The sequence below is a fragment of the Myxocyprinus asiaticus genome, chromosome 9 (assembly GCF_019703515.2).
Source record: "Myxocyprinus asiaticus isolate MX2 ecotype Aquarium Trade chromosome 9, UBuf_Myxa_2, whole genome shotgun sequence".
Taxonomy (NCBI): domain Eukaryota; kingdom Metazoa; phylum Chordata; class Actinopteri; order Cypriniformes; family Catostomidae; genus Myxocyprinus; species Myxocyprinus asiaticus.
The window spans coordinates 40,609,681-40,629,442 of NC_059352.1; the positions used below are offsets into that span (position 1 = coordinate 40,609,681).

Here is a 19,762-nt window from a genome sequence, read left to right on the forward strand (position 1 = left end):
CGCTGAAAAACGCCCTTCAGCTGTGACTGTTCACAGCATAGCATGGAATCTCATGCCTTTTATTGCTTTAAATATTTACCTACACATAAAAATATATTTTTACATATGCAAATATTTAGTTATTTTACCTATACTTTTAATTAGTGTACAAACACATTTTAATATATTTATCTTAATATACAAATATTAACCATAAAAAAATAAATAAAAACAATTGCGTAAGCTTTAACAAAGAGAAAATCACTGAGCCAGCAGATGGCATCGCTCGCCTGCTATGACGCAACGCGCGCACAAGTCTGACTCCACCAGCTCCTTATTCATCGGTCCACCCGTGAACCATTATGTGCCCATGACACACACACAGCCACCTGAAGACAGAAAAGACAACAACATTCTCCTTCTCCGTGTCATTTCGTGCCGTTATGTCTGAGACGCGCTGCCTCCTCTCGCCATGCCAGATCTTTCGGGGTGCCTGCTCCTCGCCGCGGTGCTGATTTTCTTCGAGGATGGGTGCGTGAGGAGAGCGGAGGGTGGGGTGCTCTCCCACGGCTTCGCCTCGCCGTCGGAGGAGGACAATGCCAACGACACACAGACGTCCCCGCTCAAGGGACAGAGGGATGCGACGGTTCCTCCATCAGGTATCGGTCACAGCATCACGTCGTTTCATTTTCAGCGTCATCTGCATCCCAAGCATCAGCACCACCATCCAGCTCTTACCAGCTCTGCAATTAAATGGGCCGTGCTTATAAATAATAGAAAGGTTTTCATGAAGGGGTACATGACAACAAAGGACTTTTCTGTGATTGTTGTTTTATAACGTAGGGATACAGCATTTATTACATGTATCCATTATTTGCAACCATCTTGAGCTCTTTTGCAATGCTTTCCTATTTGAAGAAGACTCCCCCATTTTATAGTGTTTATTCAGGCTAGCCATGTTCACACTGTGCATTACAGCATTACTTAAAGGTGAATAGCTGATATGGTTGAGCAACATCCTTGAACACCCCTTGTTTTGGCTGTTCTGAGACAGAATTACTTAAAGGAATATTCCGGGTTCAATACAGGTTAAGCTCAATTAACAGCATTTGTAGCATAATGTTGATTACCACAAAAATTCATTTCCACTTGCCTTGTTTTTCTTTTAAAAAACAAAAACTGAGGGACTTACGATGGAAGTGAATGGGGCCAATTATTGGAGGGTTTAAAAGCAGAACTGTGAAGCTTATAATTTTATAAAAGCGCTTGCATTAGTTTTCTGTTAAGACTCATGTATTAATTGAACTGTAAAATTGTTTAAATCGTAATTTACCGAGATTACAGGGTTTATGGCATTGTCGTCATTTGTGGCTATACTTTTGAAACCGTATTTTAATGTTTACGGATTGGCCCCATTCACTTCCATTGTAAGTCCCTCACTGTGACCAAGATTTTTTATTTATTTATTGATTTTTATAAAGAGGAGTGACTAGTCGAAATGATTTTTTGTGGTAATCAACATTATGCCTCAAATGTTGTCGATTGAGCTTAACTTGTATTGAACCCAGAATATTCCTTTAAAGTAAGATAATTTTACTCCCAGAATAATCCAAGACGTTTACGTGCCATTATCCAAATTACAGAAAAACGTGGTCCCAGTCTGTTTCAGAAGGTAAAATGAAATTTGCTCTGTGTTTTGTCCTGCACTCAGAACCATACTTTCAACATCACCAGTTTCTGAAGCAAACCACTTTGTGTTAAATATTTTATTATTTACAGATATTATGGATCTGGTAGCACACAAATAGTACACCTTAATTTATCCCATAAAAGTTAGGCAGAGGCTATTTTCAGTAAGTGCAAATAGCGATAGATGTTACTGTATTTTCACTAAGTGTAAAAAGCAACAAAAAGCATATTTTTTTGCACTAAGTGCAAACAGAGTTAGATGCTATAGTGCAAATAGTGGCAAATACTCTTACACCCCTGTTTAAATATTAACATACAGTATAGTGGCATCACTGCAGCATTTTTACTATGTTTATTTGGAGTCCCACAGACACCCTACACCAACCCCTAACCCTACCTTACAAAAATGAACCATGGCTTTACTACAGTAACCACAGTAGCACCATGGTATTTTTCTAATATAATTATAGTAACAACGAAATTAAACATGGTTAATATTAACTACTATCAACAACATGTTACTGTAGTAACACCATGGTTATTACATCAGAACTATATAGTTTCCACCAAAACACATGGTTACTACAATATTACTACAGAAAAACCATGGTTAATTTTATCTGGATCAAATCCTTCTCTCAGCTCCCCAACCTTCACTTTGACCAAATCACTGCGAGGAGTCTCTTATTTATTACTGTAAGTAGTATTATAGGAAATATTAAGAGTAGAGACATGGGAAAAAGTATGTCAAGGGGTGGGATTCAAACCCGGATCTCCAGTGTGACAACACATACACATACCGTCATAACACCCAGAGATACTACAGCTATATATGGGGGCACAGTTTGTCATAAAATCCTGTGTTTCCATCAGACTATTGATAAATAGTCACTTAGTTATCCAATCTCTTAATTCACTAAATGTCTAACCCGTTAACCAGTTTAATGTCTCTGCCCCATTGCAAAAAATTCAAATATGCCCACTTTCATTTGATCAGCAGTTGACCCCAAATAAATCTGTCATGGCTATCTAGAGTTTGGTCTGAGCAGTGGTGGGCGGAGTTAGTGTAAATAGCCTCTGCCAAAAAGATGGGCTATTTGCACTTAGTGTAAATAGACACTCTGTAAAAGTTACCATGTCATGCAGTGCCTATTTTAAGTACCAGTGTAAAAGCCATTGTAAAAATAAAAAAGGGAGTTATTTTAAAAGTTATAGAGTACACTATACACTTCAAAATATTCCTGATCCATGAGGTCATCGTGTGCAATGTATAAAGTTTGATTTTGAGGTAATTTGGGAGCAATGATCATTCCCAGGAAGGCGCTGATCATGCCGCTGATTAATGTGCTAGCTACACCTGTTCCACTCTGATTACACTCCCTACTTAATCCTTGTGTGCCCTCACTGTCGTCGCTAGATTATTGTTTGTGGTGTCAAATACGGGTTCCGTTAGCGCCTTTCTGTCTCAGTGTTCACTGTTCTTCACCCTACAGCCCTCTACATTCGCCTCCGACACGAAGAAGGTCGTATGTGTTATCACGCTCCTCTCCGGAAGGGCTGGTGAATGGGGAACTGCCAAGAATCGTTATCCTTTGCCATTGATGTCCTCAGCCTTCGAACTCTTGCGGGGGTGTCCGTCTTTACGAAGTTGGACCTATGCAATTCTTATCACGTGGTCGGAATCAGGAAGGGGGATTCTGGCACTTAGAATATTTGGTTATGCCATTCGGATTGGTCAGCGCCCCTGCTGTCTTCTAGGGGCTCGTAAATGACATGCTAAGAGACATGGTTGGTCGTTTTGTGTTTATCTTGACGATATTCTGATTTTCTCCCAGAATATCCAGGACCACGTACAGCAGGTCAGGCAGGTGCTTCAGTGACTGCTAGAGAATCGGCTGTTGGTCAAGGTGGAGAAGTGCGCTTTTCGTACACAGTCGATTCCGTTCCTGGGGTTCATTGTTTCATCAGAGGCAGTGCATATGGACCCTGCTAAAGTAAAAGCCATCACCGATTGGCCAACCCCAGGTCTTCGCAAGGCATTGCAGAGGTTTCTGGGGTTTGCTAATTTTTATTGGATTCTCATTAGAAACTACAGTCAACTTGCTACACCTTTGATTGATCTCACCTCCACCTGCACTGACTTTTGCTGGTCCCCATGGGCTGAAGCTGCATTTTCTAAGCTAAAGGAGTGGTTCTCAACCACACCTATTTTGATAACTTCCGACCCTGCTAGTCAGTTCATGGTGGAGGTGGATGTGTCTGAGGTTGTTGTTGGAGCGGTCCTTTTGCAGCACTCTCCCTCGGATGGAAAGATGCATCAATGTGGGTTCTTTACTCATTGCTTAACACTGGCTGATCAGAACTATGACGTCGGTAACCGAGAGTTGCTGGCTGTCCGGTTGGCCTTGGGCGAGTGGCATCATTGGTAAGAGGGTTCAGGGATCCCTTTCATGGTCTGGACTCACCATAAGAACCTAGAGTACATCCATAGAGCAGAATGCCTCAACTCTAGACAGGCACTCTGGGCATTATTTTTCATTTGGTTTAATTTAACCCTTTCGTGTCACCCAGGCTCTAAGAACATCAAGCCCGACTCCCTGTCTCGATGTTTCGAAATCGAGACCTCCACCATCCCACCGGATACCATCCTACCCGCCTCTCGAGTGCTGGGCATGGTATCCTGGGAGGTGGAGGCTAAAGTTCGTGCTGAGCTACGAAACACCGCGTCCCCCCGCCACATGCCTAGCGGGCAGGTTATTTGTTCCACGGTCAAATTGGGCGCACGTCCTACAGTGGGGTCACTCATTCAGTGTCGCTTGCCACTCGGGTGACCTGCATCTAGGTGCTCATTAGACATTAGACGCTTGCACTGGACGTATGCCAGTTTGCGCGACAAATAAGACCTCCTGTAACCCACCAGCCGGGCTCCTCCAACCGCTGTCTGTCCCTTCGAGATCCTGGCCACATAGCCATGGATTTTGTAATTTTGTAGATTTGTTCTGAAAATTGTTTAAAGTGGGTCCACACTGACTGATCCAATCACACTGGAGATTAATTTGTTTATAGAATACTAGAGATGTTATAAAATGCCAAATGTAATGGAAATTAACAGAAAATGATTAACCCTTTTCTGAAGTGATTATTTTTTTTTTAAGTATTATCTTAATATTTTACTCAAAAGCATTTTGCTGTCTCATAAGTATATGCCTAAGTTAACAAATTTTGCCCTATAACTGTTGTCCCTATATTTACACAATATCACTTTAAACTCCCTGGGGGCATTTTACCCCAAGTGTCCCTCGCCACCTTTAAAAAAAGAAAGAAAGAAACAAAAGAATTTTAATCAAAACAACCTTCCATTTTTATTTCTTTTCACACAAATTATGTTGCTCCATCAATATTCAATACAAATAAATGCATTTTATCTTGATATACTGTACTTTGTGACCAGAAAAAAACACATTTTCCTTAAGGTGTGCCTTTAGCCCCATTTTACCCTAATGTTTATAATCCCTGATATAATGTGACCATTAATATGGCACAAAGTATTTAAAGTGTTATTAAGCAAATAGCATGGCCTTCTTTTACCAGTGCTTACAAATGTGCTTGCTGTTAGCCGTTATGAGCTCAGTCTGGTTCTCAGTGTCTGCCATTGCAGCATCCTGGTCATATAGTAGACATCTAAAAAGGCATTTTACAAACAATAGGGGATTCACTCACTCCTTTTTCAGTATTCAAGGATATTTTAAAGGGGCATTTCAAGGTTTTTCATGGTCTCAGCAGCATTCCAATGAAGTGCTCATCTGACATTTGGCACTTTGATCTATTTTTAAATCACTCTGATTGAGCAGATGGTCATTACTATTTCAACGCTTCGCAATTGCCACAAGATTTTACTGTCACCAACATGTTTTACCAGGCATTGACATCAAACTATTATCAGTGGTGCATGAGTTCATTAAATGAGTGATTAAATTAGCTGTTTATGCATTCAGCGTGTTCATCTAAATAACCTCAGTTATGATCTTTCACAACGTGGGTTAACCTTAAACTTCTTTTAGTTTGTTGAATCTGAAAAATATACTAATATCTGAATCATATATCAGGAGCTTCAAGTCAAATGTATGCACCATATACATTTTTATGCAATGATATTTTTATAAAGTAAAATGGAACCTTATCTTGGTCTCTAGAGTCACTCCTGAGTCTGAAGGTTTGGGTGAAGGATGCATCCACCCAGAGGTTCCTGAAAGGAGCTCTGGTGAGTGTGTTTGTAAATGGATCTAACATTCACTCCAGCGAGACTCTGGAGAACGGAGAGGTCACTGTCACTGTCCTGTACCATCTTGGCCTGACCCTCACTCTGGTGGCCAGCATGGAGGGTTATGTACTCACCCAGTTGCCTTGGAAAACCACTAAGATGCCAAGTGAGTTAATCTTTTAAATGCAGTGTTTATTTATTATTTTATTAGGTTATTCAGGTTATGCCATTTTGCTATGCACAGACAATATCATGTTACTTTGTTTGAATATTTTTTAATCCAATGAAACTTTTGCCGTAAGATTGTACATTTTATCCTCTTCAAATACTCTTCTTCCCTGTTGTAGCAAGAAATGTTCTGTAGTTGATATATGCCTGAGTAATATGGATTTAACTATTAAAAAATAAACAGGGAGAGAAAAACAGTGAGGCAGCAAGCTGTGAACCACAGTGATGTCACTATAGCGAATTCTCTCATCATTTACTCACTTTCATGCCATTCCAAATGTGTATGATTGACTTTCTTCTACCAAAAGAATATTTCAGCTTTCAATGCAAGTGAATGGTGGCCACACCCTTGAAGCTCCAAAAATCACATAAAGGCAGCATAAAAGTAATTAATGCGACTCCAGTGGTTTAATCTGAAGTGATGCAATTTCTTTGGGTGAGAAAAAGATTAATATTTCAATCCTTTTTGACTAGAAATCCCCACTTTCACTTTCAGAAGATTGTAAAAGTGAATGTGGAGATTTATAGTAAAAAGGACAAAAAGTTTTATCTGATTTTTACCCACACCTATTATATTGTTTAAGATGACATATATTAAACCACTGGAGTCATATGGATGACTTTTATGCTGCCTTTATGTGATATTTGGAGCTTTAAAGGTCTGGTCACCATTCACTTGCATTGTATGAATGTTAGTTTCATGTTAGTTGATATAAATCTTAGTTTGTGTTCTGCAGAAGAAAGGAAGTCATACACATCTGGGATGGCATGAGGGTGAGTAAATGATGAGAGAATTTTCATTTTTGGGTGAACTATTCCTTTAACACCCAGCTTGAGCCCTAACCAACAGAAATTACCTCTAAACATTTGGAGAAATTAAACTATAACCTTTATAATGAGAGGCAATTTGTTGCTAATTTGAGTTTTGAGTGTTTTCATGTTGTTTTCTAGTTTTTTCTGTCATTACGATGTCTCTGCATCCTCAAACACAAGGGAACATCTGGCTCTTTGAGGATACTGTGCTGATAACGCGAAAAACATCTGGTATGTCAGTTAAAATAAAACACATTTGTACTCTTAGCTATTATTTTATCCTACTAACTGTTTTTACTATTTTGAAATGGAAAGCTGTTTTACAAAGTGAAATAAAATGTACCTTAAAAAAATGAATGTAGCACTTAAGCACAGATCAGGATTGAAGATCAAACCTTTTTCTTTCATTTGATATTTAGAGCATATAGCTTAACAGTTCTACGTGACACAATGCAATTCTGTTGTATTTCTACTGTGTAATTTTCTGTATTTATTTTCACATGTATTACAGATATTATGTTTCAACCAAGTGTCCAGTTTTCCAAAAGCCTCCTCAAACTGTCTGAGAACACCACCATCTCAATGCTGTCAGCATATCTGACAGCTCCAGCCCTGCCTACAGAAAAAGCCAATTTCTTTACTCTAAGCCTGAGTGGTAAAGGAGGTAAGATGAATTTGTCAAAAGAATGAATTGCATTAAATTTATTGTACCTAACCCTAACCCTGTGGTGCAAGCAAATCTAACAGTAAGTCTTGTCATTTCATTGTACATTTCTTGAGTAAATGCTGACACTATACCTTTCATTCAGATGTTAATTATCTGTAAAAGGGAAGGGAGTGTGTAGCAAGTATTTCTGTTTAATTTACTTTTTCTAAAGCATTACTTTACCAAGTTTCCGGATATCCTCTATATCGGAATTGTTGGAAAAGTAATTTGGCTTGTAATAAGTATTACATTATTAATGTAATAAAATGTTCATAATGTAATGATTTTCTCAAAACATAATAAAATCTTGAGCTCATAATGTAATAACGGTTTTTACGTTATGAGAAATGTATTACATTATGAACTCACCAAAAACATTTTAAAATGTAATAATTTTGTCATATTGTAATAATTTCCAAAACAAAACAATAGTATCCTTTTTAAGGCATAAAAAACATTGGTATTCCTTTACAGTACATTTTAAAAATCTAAATCTAGTCTTAAACTACCCATGAAATGCACTAGATTTAAATATTCATGCATTTATTATTATTATTGTTGTTATTATTATTACTGTAAATTACTTCTAATATACACAGATCAGCCACAACATTAAAACCACCTGCCTAATATTGTGCAGGTCCCCCTCGTGCCACCCTGCATTTCAGAATAGCATTCTGAGATTCTATTCTTCTCACCACAATTGTACAGAGCGGTTATCTGAGTTACCGTTGACTTTGTCTGTTTGAACCAGTCAAACAGGAGAATACCCCCTGTGACTCTACCCTCCCTAGCAACCGGGCCAATTTGGTTGCTTAGGAGACCTGGCTGGAATCACTCAGCACACCCTGGATTCGAACTCGCGGCTCCAGGGGTGGTAGTCAGCGTCAATAAATTAACTAAAATATTAAAGAATGTTGCATAGTGTGCAGTTTATTTCATCCAGTAGATGTCCTTTATAGTAAACCATCCAAAGAACACATGAACATTCACACCTCCCGCTAAACATATACTGTAAATGATTATATCTCAACAATGATTAGAAACGTAATAATTACACAATTAGAAAGTGGAAATTTTCTTTTTTTAATTTAGCGTATAAAACGTTAAATGTGTTTCTGGGTCAAAACGACTCAAAATGATGGAGCAGGTCATAATCACAAAATTATTAAAAAATTTATGAAAATGTTTAAGTTCACAAAAAATTACGTTTTGTGCTCAAAAACTTGTGTTTAGAGAAAATTATTATATTGTAAAAAAATAAATAAACCACATACATTATGTGTACTGCTATTACATTATGAACTGATTACATTATAAGTTGCTACAGTGTGTTCATAATGTAATACATTTATCATACTATAACCTATTGTTATCTGAAAACATTATTACATAATGAGCTCAAGATTTTATTACGTTTTGAGAAAATTATTAAATTATGAACATTTTATTACATCAATAATGTAATACTTTTATTATGTAAATTTATTACATTATGCTTATTACATTGAGTTGCTACAGAGTGTATAGAAGGGCAGCTTTAGTCAATAAGGCTACAACTGTTCAGAATTTATTCTGCATTTATTTAGCTAATGCTATTGATTACAGTATGCTATTGATTTGGCAATATCAGGCCGCTTGGTCACCCAGACTTAATTAAGGTCTAATGTGATGCCACATTGCAGACATACTATTGATTCTTTTAACAACAGGGCCACAAAATAAAATTTTACAATACAATTATTTTGAAAATTGTAAAATAAATCTTTTTTTTTTTTATAATTTTTTTTTATCCCCCACTACAGGTTACAGGAATGTCAAGTTGAACCCCTTGGTTATGATCACTGCCCAACTAGTGTCTAATGGACATGAGGTTGACATCAGAGGACCCATTCAGCTCACAGTACCACTTCCTTACCACACCTACCTACGACCCTCGAACTCACTTCCTGCGTGGACATTCGACATGACCACAGGTAAAGTTTTAGCATTGAAAGACTGCAAGCTTGCAAATTCTAAAGCTGTGTTTCATACCTTTCACTGCAACATAATCACACAGGAAATCAGCATGTACAGTAGCCTTCAAATGTTCATGTACCCTGAAATCAATCCCAATTCTACCAAATTACTGACAAGCATCATCCACCATTGGACATTTTTGCATCAATTCAAATGTGTTTACATTTCCTTCTGCCAATATTGATGTGATTCTGCATGTTGTGGTAGCAACCTCTGAGACAAGGATTCTGGTCCCATGGAAACAAGAAAGTAATCACATTCAGACAAAGTCAAGGTATTGGAGTGGCCATCACAAAGCCCTAACCTCAATCCGATAGGAAATTTGTGGGCAGAACTGAAAAAGCATGTGCGAGCAAGGAGGCCTACAAACCTGACAGAGTTACAACAGTTCTGTCTGGAGGAATTGGCCAAAATTCAAGCAACTTATTGTGAGAAGCTTGTGGAAGGCTACCCAAAATGTTTGACCCAAGTTAAACAATTTAAAGGCAATGATACCAAATAATAACAAAGTGTATGTAAACTTCTGACCCACCGGGAATGTGATGAAAGAAATAAAAGCTGAAATAAATCATTATCTCTATTATTCTGACATTTCACATTCTTAAAATAGTGATCCTAACTGATCTAAGACAGGGCATGTTTTCTACGATTAAATGTCAGGAATTGTGAAAAACTGAGTTTAAAAGTATTTGGCTAAAGTGTATGTAAACTTCTGACTTCAACTGTATGTATATATATATATATATATATATGCAATATCACACGAGCAAGAGTGCAATATGGCAATACATCAGCACTGCTGTGATTCAGCCACAGGCCGTTGGTAGAGAGATGGAGCGTGTGCGATCACCTGTTAGTCTGTTAGTCAGCTTTCTGAAGATAATGTCATCTTGGTGAAATTCATCCTATTTTCTCAGTGGAAAAATAGCCGTCCTTCACTATAGAAACAGCAATCTCCATCATTTTGAACAGTACTTCCTCTCCTATGTGGAAACTCCGGTAAGAGGTAAGCGCCTTGAGTTTGTGTAATTAATCAGAATGTTGTGTCTCTCAGCTGTGCTGAGACTTAATGCTGAAGTTGTTAGTTTAAACCCATTTAAAGCTGTTTCCTAGCTTTAGTAGTAATACGAGCGATCACTGAGTGCTGTTGAATGTAAACACTTAAGTGACGCTGACTCACTTCACGTCACCAACTGGTTCATATTACACACAAATGGTCTTTTGCCTCCACCTACTGGCTAAAATATGTAATGTTACAAAATTAAATGTAAAGAGACAGATAGCGCTTAACACATCTGCACTGCTCTTACACTCGTTTAGAACGGCATGAACATAAGCGGAGTGATACACACATTGAAGCCATCAGTACTCATGGAAGGTCTCTCATCCAATCAGATTCGAGGACCAGTGTTCTGACAATCTGTGCTACCTGCTCAGGATGTGCTACAAGCAGTAAAAACAGTGATATGTAAAGTTAAAACATTGGTAGCACATGTCGGGAGGCACGGGAGAACCTGTCAGTATGTACTACAACATCATGAAATGTGTCAAAAATCTAGGTTGCACATCTTGTCAGGCAGATAATACCTATTAGGATGTTCTACCAGCATAACTATCATGTAGTGTGATATGGCATGAGGATATACTAAGCCCTAACCCTACCCCAAACCCCAACCCTAAAAGTATGCAAATACAGCATTGGTAGCACATCCTGATAGGTAGCATATATTTTCAGGACACCGGAACTAACTGTTTTGTGTGTGTGTGTGTGTGTGTGTGTGTGTATATATATATATATATATATATATATATATATATATATATATATATATATATATATATATATATATATATGTATGTGTATATATATATATATATATGTATATATATGTATATATATGTATATGTATGTATATGTATATATGTATATAATAAAACATTATGACCCCCTGGCTATTATGCTGTTGTCCTCCATGTGCCGCCAAAGTAGCACAGCCCCGCCAAGGCATGGACTCTACAAGACCCCTGAAGGTGTCCTGTGGCATCTGACACCAAGACATTAGCAGCAGATCCTTCAAGTCCTGTAAGTTGCGAGGTGGAGCCACCGTGGATCAGTCTTGTTGGTCCAGCAGCTTGGATTGAGATCTGGGGAATTTGGAGGCCAGGGTAACACCCTGAACTCTTCATCATGTTCCTCAAACCATTCCTGAACAATGTGTGCAGTGTGGCATTCACAGCCATCCACATAATGTAAATGAAAATGGGACTCATCGGACCAGGCAACATTCTTCCACTGCTCCAAGGTGCAGTCCTGATGCTCACGTGCCCATTGTAGGCGCTTTCGACGGTGGACGGGTCATAATGGGCACTCTGACCAGTCTGTGGGTATGCAGCCCCATATGCAGCAGAGTGCGAAGCACTGTGTGTTGTGACACATTCCTCCCGTAACCATCATTTCGTGACTTGTGCCACAGTAGACCTTCTGTCGGTTCAGATCAGACGGGATAGCTTTCACTGCCCTTGCACATTGATGAGCCTTGCGCGCCCAACACCCTGTCGCTGGTTTGTGGTTTGTCCCTCCTCGGACCCCTGTTGGTAGGTACTGCTTACCGGGAGCACCCTACAAGCCTTGCCGTTTCAGAGAGATGCTTTGACCCAGTTGTCTGGCCATTACAATTTGGCCCTTGTCAAAGTCACTCAGGTCTTTACTCCTGCCCATTTCTCCTGCATTCAACTATGAGAACTGATTGTTCGCTTTCCATCTAATCTGCCCAGACCTTGATATGTGGCCTTGTTAGGAGATGTACAACGTTATTCACTTCACCTGTGAATTGTCATAATGTTTTGGCTAATCAGTGTATATAAGTATATACACTCACTGAGCATTTTATTAGGAACACTACAGTCCTAATAAAGTGCCCTGCATGGTCTTCTACTGTTGTAGGCCATCTGCCTCAAGGTTCGATGTGTTGTACATTCTGAGACGCTATTCTGCTCACTACAACGGTACAGAGTGGTTATCTGATTTACCGTAGCCTTTCTGTCAGCTCGAACCAGTCTGGCCAATCTCCGTTGACCTCTCTTATCAACAAGGCATTTCCGTCCACAGAACTGCCACTCACTGGATGTTTTTTGTTCTTGGCACCAGTCTGAGTAAACTCTAGAGACTGTTGTGAGTGAAAATCCCAGGAGATCAGCAGTTACAGGAATACTCAAACCAGCCCGTCTGACACCAACAATCATGCCACATTCGAAATCACTGAGATACATTTTTCCCCCCATTCTGATGGTTGATGTGCCACACACAATTGGTTGATTAGATAATCGCATGAATAATGCGTTATACATTTGTAAGTGGGCCATTCATGCCATGTCGGAATGAATGTAATTACGATTTTATGACTTGTAAATATTGTTCACGTCACTTGTAATACAAGTAGGGAACTTAGAATTATATGAAAGCTCAGATTTCTCTTCTGTGAAGTCCTTGAAAATGAAAAATAGGTGCTGGAAAATGTACTTACTGTATAATTACTTGATTTTCATTCAGTGATGTCTGTATGAACCCTGGGAAAATGAGTGCCACTGTGATTACTAGCACCAGCTGTTTACCACTGTAAACACGCACCACTGCTTGTTAACAACCCCTTCTATGTTTTATTTATGGTTTTGTCCCCTTCCTTTTACTGCCAAAATGCAATGCACACTGAATGACACTTGGGTCTGTCTGCTGTGTGGGCATTGCAAGGGATGTAAAAAGTATGAGCTGCTCACCGAAGGCGATTTCAGTAACAATGATAAATATATTATACTACACTGCCTGGCCAAAAAAAGTTGCAGTTTAGATTTAAATAAGCAGATACTTAAGAGCCTATGATTGGATCATTACTGCAGTAATTAATATGTTTCAGTTGGCAAAAATTATTTTAACCCTAACTGATGCAGTGTGTAGCTTCTCATTTCTTAAACGTGTCGGAAGACAAGGTCCCGTGGTCGTGGAAAAGATGTTACTGTGTTTCAGAAGGGGCAAATTACTGGCCTGCATCAAGCAAAGAAAACTACTAAGGAGATTGCTGAAATCACTGGAAATGGGTTAAGAACTGTCCAACACATTATTAAAACCTGGAAGGATAGTTGTGAACCATCAGCTTTGTGGAAGAAATGTGGTCGGAAATAAATCTTGAATGATCGCGATCGGAGATCACCAAAATGCTTGAAGTCACATCATAAAAAATCGACAGTTGAACTCACAGCTATGTTTAATAGTGAAATTAAGAACATTTCCACATGCACAACGCGACGAGAACTTACAGGATTGGGACTAAACAGCTGTGTGGCCAAAAGAAAGCCACTTGTTAGTGAGGCTAATTGGAAAAAACAACTTTGATTTGCTAGGGAGCATAAACATTGGACTGTGGAACAATGGAAAAAGGTAATGTGGTCTGATCTGTAGTCCAGATTTTCCCAATTCCAAAGCGATGGCCGCGTCAGGGTAAGAAGGGAAGTGCATGGAGCGATGCACCTGTCATGCATAGTGCCCACTGTACAAGCCTCTGGAGACAGTGCTATGATCTGGGGTTGCTTCAGCAATAAAATGAAGTCAGCTGACTACCTGAATGTACTGAATGACCAGGTTATCCTCTTTTGACCAGGATTTTTTTTTCTTTGACATCACAGGCATATTCCAGGACGACAATACCAAGATTCATCGGGCTCAAATTGTGAAAGAGTGGTTCAGTGAGCATGAGGAATCATTTTCACACATTAATTGGCCACCACAGAGTCCTGACCTTAACCCCATTGAAAGTCTTTGGGATGTCCTGGAGAAGACTTTACGGAGTGGTTCGACTCTCCCGTCATCAAAACAAGATCTTGGCCAAAAATTAATGCAACTCTGGACGGAAATAAATGTTGTGACGAATGTGTGCTGTAATCAAAGCTAAACAAATATTCCGATCCAACAAAATATTCGAGTATGTGACTTTTTTTTGGGCCAGGCAGTGAGTTCTGCTCCTCGAATCTGATTGGACGAGAGACAATCCAAGAGTGTCAATATACAGCCCAACAGCCCTGGGACACTTTGTTTGTTTTGAGTCGCTTGTGTTCGTGACTTTCCAAACCAGATTAATGAAAGCAGTACAGAGAGCTAGATATGGGGATTTTGACTCATCCTTGTGACATTACATATTTACACCAGTAGGTGGCAACCAAAAAGTGTCTTTTACATGTTATAGAGGTCTGCACGGGCCTTACCCTAACCCTACCCGTACCTGAGACCATGTGGCCCAACCCTACCCAGCCCAAACGGTACTGTTGTATTTTAAGCCCGAACCCGACCTGAAATCGCCCACTGTCTTAACAATTCATTTTTCTAGCAAGTATTGTTGCAATAGGCCGTATTTAATGTAAGCATCATAGGCAACATTTGTAACAGTATTCTACCAGTAAAAATATACAAAAAGGCACAGCGGCCCCTTAGCACACCAGAGCAGAAGGAAAAAAAAAAACATTGGCTTACTGTTTAAGAGCTAAAACTTTGCTTGGTGCAGTACAATTTGGAATAATGTGAAACAATGTAATAGTTACATAAAGTCATCTTTGCAGCCTGAACATGTTCAGAACATTGAATCTTTATGACACCTCTGCTAAAAACAAGCTAGACATAGCACAATGAATAAAACAGAACACAGGTGTCTCAACATGAATTTTAGCATGTTAAAGTTCTTTTCAACTTGACACGGTGTCTAAAAATGTGCCAGACCTCTGCGAGACACTAAAGAAACAGAGAGACAGAGGGTCAGAGTGCCCATTATGACCCGTCCACCGTCGAAAGCGCCTACAATGGGCACGTGAGCATCAGAACTGCACTTTGGAGCAGTGGAAGAATGTTGCCTGGTCCGATGAGTCCCATTTTCATTTACATTATGCATGCAAAAACATGTTCAGTGTGAACGGCCCCTAACTCATATGTGGGCGAAACAAGGTTGGTAGGCCTGTTTATTTTTTATCATTAATTACAAACCCAAACCCGACCAGAACCCGAAGTCATACTTGAAAAACTGACCCGAACCTGGCCCAAAACTCGGTGGTTTCTCGGGTCCTGTTGGGCCTGGGTTAGGTTGCGGAGTTTTTGAATCACAGACTCAGGGTTGTTCATGACCGAAACAATGGAAGTGAACAAAAACGGTTTGTACAATTTCTTTTTTCAAAAGCACTGATTCTTTCGCACATGAAATACCATTAGAGAGCATCTGCATTGTCTTTTACTGAGCTGGTTTCTTGAAAGTAAAAAAAACAGGCATTACCAGCCTTGCTGATATACGGAACAACACTCTTGCTTGTGTGATATTTCTTAAATAGGCAAATTATACCGCATCAGTAGAGGTTCACTTCTGCAGGTTGCTCTAGATTGCTGCCCTACCAGATTACAAACCATACTAAAGTCCATATGAACCATACCCCAAACAACCGTTTCAAGTGGACTCTAGTGGGGTGTGCTGGTGCCCACCTAAATTTAGAAAACAGCTTTCACACCAATTAAACAAACTCATGCCATTTTTGAATCCACACCAAATGTTGTAGTTTGAAAGTGCCCTAAATCACTTTGGATTAAACTATTTGCTGAATGACAAATTAGTTAATTAATTAGTTTCTGCAATTCTTATGCATAATTTAGAGATTTATGCTTTTATATCAAGTTTACCAGGGTAAGGAGTCTTTAAATTTAGCACTGTGTCCAAAAAAAGCCATAAATAAGTTATTTTATTACAGGCACCTGGGTGAATAAAGGTGTAGGCACAGTTCGGATGGACAAAAATGGCCTGGTCTGGACTTACGTAGCACCTCATCTTGGCAACTGGATTGCTGCCCCAGCACCATCCTCAGGTAAGAGTCGGGGAAATGTAACATTTGTAATTAAAATAAGTACAGTAAAAACTCACTCATCAGGCCATGCATTACTGTTTAAACTAAGCATCAGAATGCATTTCATTTTCATTTATGGTGTCTATGGTGAAATCCAAATAGGTGTCTTTTTCTTCTCCTATTAATTTGCAGCCCTGTAACCAGATTTCTGTTTGTGTAAATCTAGGTTATATGGGACATGCAAGCTCAATGGATTTCATTTCCTACCACACATACCTTCTTGTGGGTATCTTGGGAGGAACTCTTGTAATAGTCATTGGATTTTTATCTGTGATTGTATTTCACTGCAGGTAAGAGTTCATTTAACTATGCAAACATCACTGTATCAGTATCTTATAAATACTAACTGAGTTACACAATTGCATGACTAATCTCATTTGAACAAATATGTTTATTTCATGGTAGCCAGAGAATCAAATGCGTTCTCTGATTCATCTCACTCTTTAATGTCATGGGGCAGTTAAAAATCCCTAGTGATCATCGAAGTATGTAGCAATCCTTTCAATTTTCATTTTACAGAGATTTAAACCATGAGGCTGGAAGAAGGCGATGGAATTCCACCAGGCTCACAGTACTTAAGAAAGACCAGACCACCTCAACCAACTCCGATGAGGCTCAAGAACATTTCTTTCGTAATGGTGACCGGTCTTATTCACTGGCTGCAAGAGGCCATGAATCATCAGACTCCCCACGACACCAAGCAAGCTACAACATTTATGTGGAAAATGTTGGTCGGCCAGTAGGTAATCTGTATGAGAACATTGGAGCTGTGGGATTGGAAAGCCTTAGAGCCCCAGTGACAAATCTCTATGTTAATAGTGATGAAGTGGCAAAGCTTCGAGAGAAATTGGAACAGAATTCCTCACGTCAGGACATTGCAGACAATGTCATTTTCAAAGACAAGCTGTTCCATATCTATAACCAGCCTGTGGCTATTGTACAGGCCCCAGAGCTCTTTAATTCCCAGGGACAGCCTGACCCTTCTGGAAGCAGATGCGCCACTTTCCCGCGGAACGGCATGGAGCACGGAGCTCAGACAGAGCGGAACTTAAAAGACAGTTTCACACAGACGCTGCCTAAAGTCCCGCAGCAAGACAGCGATGAGCAGCAGGCTCTGGAAGGAGCGCAGGCAGCAGCCGTTAACCCAGGCCTATGGGGCCGCTACAGTCATCTCCTGGAATCCGTGTCTGTCCCGGGAACCTTGAACGAAGCAGCTGGAATGGGGCCTTTTCGAGGGGAACTGCAGGGAATATCGGAGCAAACCTTGTTGGAGCTTTCCAAAGGAAAGCCCTCTATTCACCCACCCCGGGCCTGGTTTGTATCTCTGGATGGTAAACCAGTGGGCCAAGTTCGTCACTCTGTGATCGAGCTTCAGGGAAGGCATCGTCCAGGCAGCAGTAATGACACAAGCTTGGATTCTGGAGTGGACATGAACGAGCTGCAGCAGCCTCCACGGAAAAGTGAGCAGCCCTCGAGTGCTAGTATGGCCAAAATAAGCGGAAATCAGGAGCAGGACTTGAGCAGCAGTGAAATTGGGAGTCCTGAGGATGTGTCCCGGAGGAACACACTGGAGGGCAGCAGTGCAGCCATTCCCAACATCCCAGAGGACAGGGATCCAGGGGACACCTCTAGTGAATCCAAATCTACCCCTCCACCACGGAGGCTGCGGAAGGTTCGAGACAAGAAGCCAGAAAAGAAGACATCTAGATATATGAGGGAGGAGGGACCACAACTGAAACACTAGCTGAATAACCTGGTGTAACTGTAGCTTTTTGGTGTCTGAAAATTGGTTTTAAACAAATTGCCTTATTATATAAACACCAGGAAGAATGGTTAATTCATAAGGTCTTATCCTGCCGCAGCTCCAAGTTAATTCTAAGTTGGCTGTATCCAACATTTTTGCTGTTAATTTGTACACAATTTCACAACCATACTATATGATGTGTTTTTACAAACTACTTTGAAAGAACATATTTGTTTACCTTCAGAAGTACATTGTAAAATGATGTATATAAGTACATATTTTTAAACATCTGTTGCCCCATGAGCACAATGCTTGTACCCACTATACTACTCCAGTGCTCGTGATGAGTCTGCATTTTAAAACAGCAGTTTAAATGTGATTAGTTTGGATTGCTTGACTTGTTGGAAATCAGTTTCTGTTCTTCAGCTCAGATCTTCATGTATTCAATGTAATACACAAGGAACTGCCAAAGAGTGCCATGAATATAATACAATAATAGAATAAAATTGTGAAAAACTGAGCACTGTCATCATAAAACAAATCTAAGCACTCTATATGCTCCAATGCACCAGTGTGTTACATAGACACAGTGTTTTCTGGGTTTTTGGAGGGCCTTTAAGGTCATATGCTTTTTTGACGCACTGTGCTAATTTAATATATTATTACTAGTCATGTTTGCATGCCTTCCATTGTGATGCTTTTACCATTCAATGTTTTCATGTGTCAGAATGTAGTACCTATAAACATTGAAGATATGTCTCAGGTTATGCCTTGTATTGCAAGGCCATGAACCTAGCATATTAAGATGTTTCTTGTGCTAATGTGTTTTGTGTGAAATATTTCTTCACGAATTTACAACAAATCATTATCAACTCATGTATTGAATGTGTTGGATCTTTTGTAGCTTTGTTATTTTAGACCATTTATTGTAACTGACTATTTATTATTGACAGCTACAATGAGACGCTAGTTTGTTGTCAGGCAGCAAATTAAAATAAATCGAATTTAGGAGGAGAAACTAAGTTTCACATTTTAAAATTATGTATGACTGATAGAGATTTTTTGTGTCAACTAAAAGTTTTTAAAGTAATTTATGTTATATTGTAGCATTGATTATTTAATTACTTGTAATATGTTTAATGACTTCTCAACACAATGGTTTAAATGGCTCATGAGCCATTTCATGAATGCTTTACAATACAGCTTGTAATCTGCCTTTTTGTGCACATTTAATAAAGGTACTAACCCAAAAATACTGAGTTTTATTTACCCAAAACTGTTCAGAACATAATAAACTGGATAAAACAAAAATAGATTAAACTTTTTTTTTTTACATTATAAATAAATAATTACATATTAAACAAATGCTTAAATTATTTAAATATTATTGTCTATTATA

At 39.3% G+C, this 19,762-nt stretch overlaps 1 protein-coding gene across 1 annotated transcript; it reads left to right on the forward strand.

Annotated features, from left to right (window-relative positions):
* The first annotated feature begins 282 nt into the window (after positions 1–282).
* LOC127445833 (protein FAM171B-like) lies at positions 283–19,642 on the forward strand. The gene is made up of 8 exons (XM_051706239.1): positions 283–638; positions 5,862–6,095; positions 7,109–7,201; positions 7,482–7,634; positions 9,482–9,652; positions 16,467–16,580; positions 16,786–16,909; positions 17,139–19,642. The coding sequence occupies exons 1-8, from the start codon at positions 452–454 to the stop codon at positions 18,361–18,363; spliced, it is 2,301 nt and encodes a 766-aa protein (XP_051562199.1). The 5' UTR covers positions 283–451; the 3' UTR covers positions 18,364–19,642.
* Positions 19,643–19,762: the final 120 nt, after the last annotated feature.

Excerpts from the sequence above, each read along its gene's own strand:
- LOC127445833 (XM_051706239.1), top strand. The coding sequence starts at position 452 with ATGCCAGATCTTTCGGGGTGCCTGCTCCTCGCCGCGGTGCTGATTTTC. Across the intron at positions 7,202-7,481 it reads GATAACGCGAAAAACATCTG|ATATTATGTTTCAACCAAGT; the intron begins GTATGTCAGTTA and ends CATGTATTACAG. Across the intron at positions 7,635-9,481 it reads AAGCCTGAGTGGTAAAGGAG|GTTACAGGAATGTCAAGTTG; the intron begins GTAAGATGAATT and ends CCCCCACTACAG.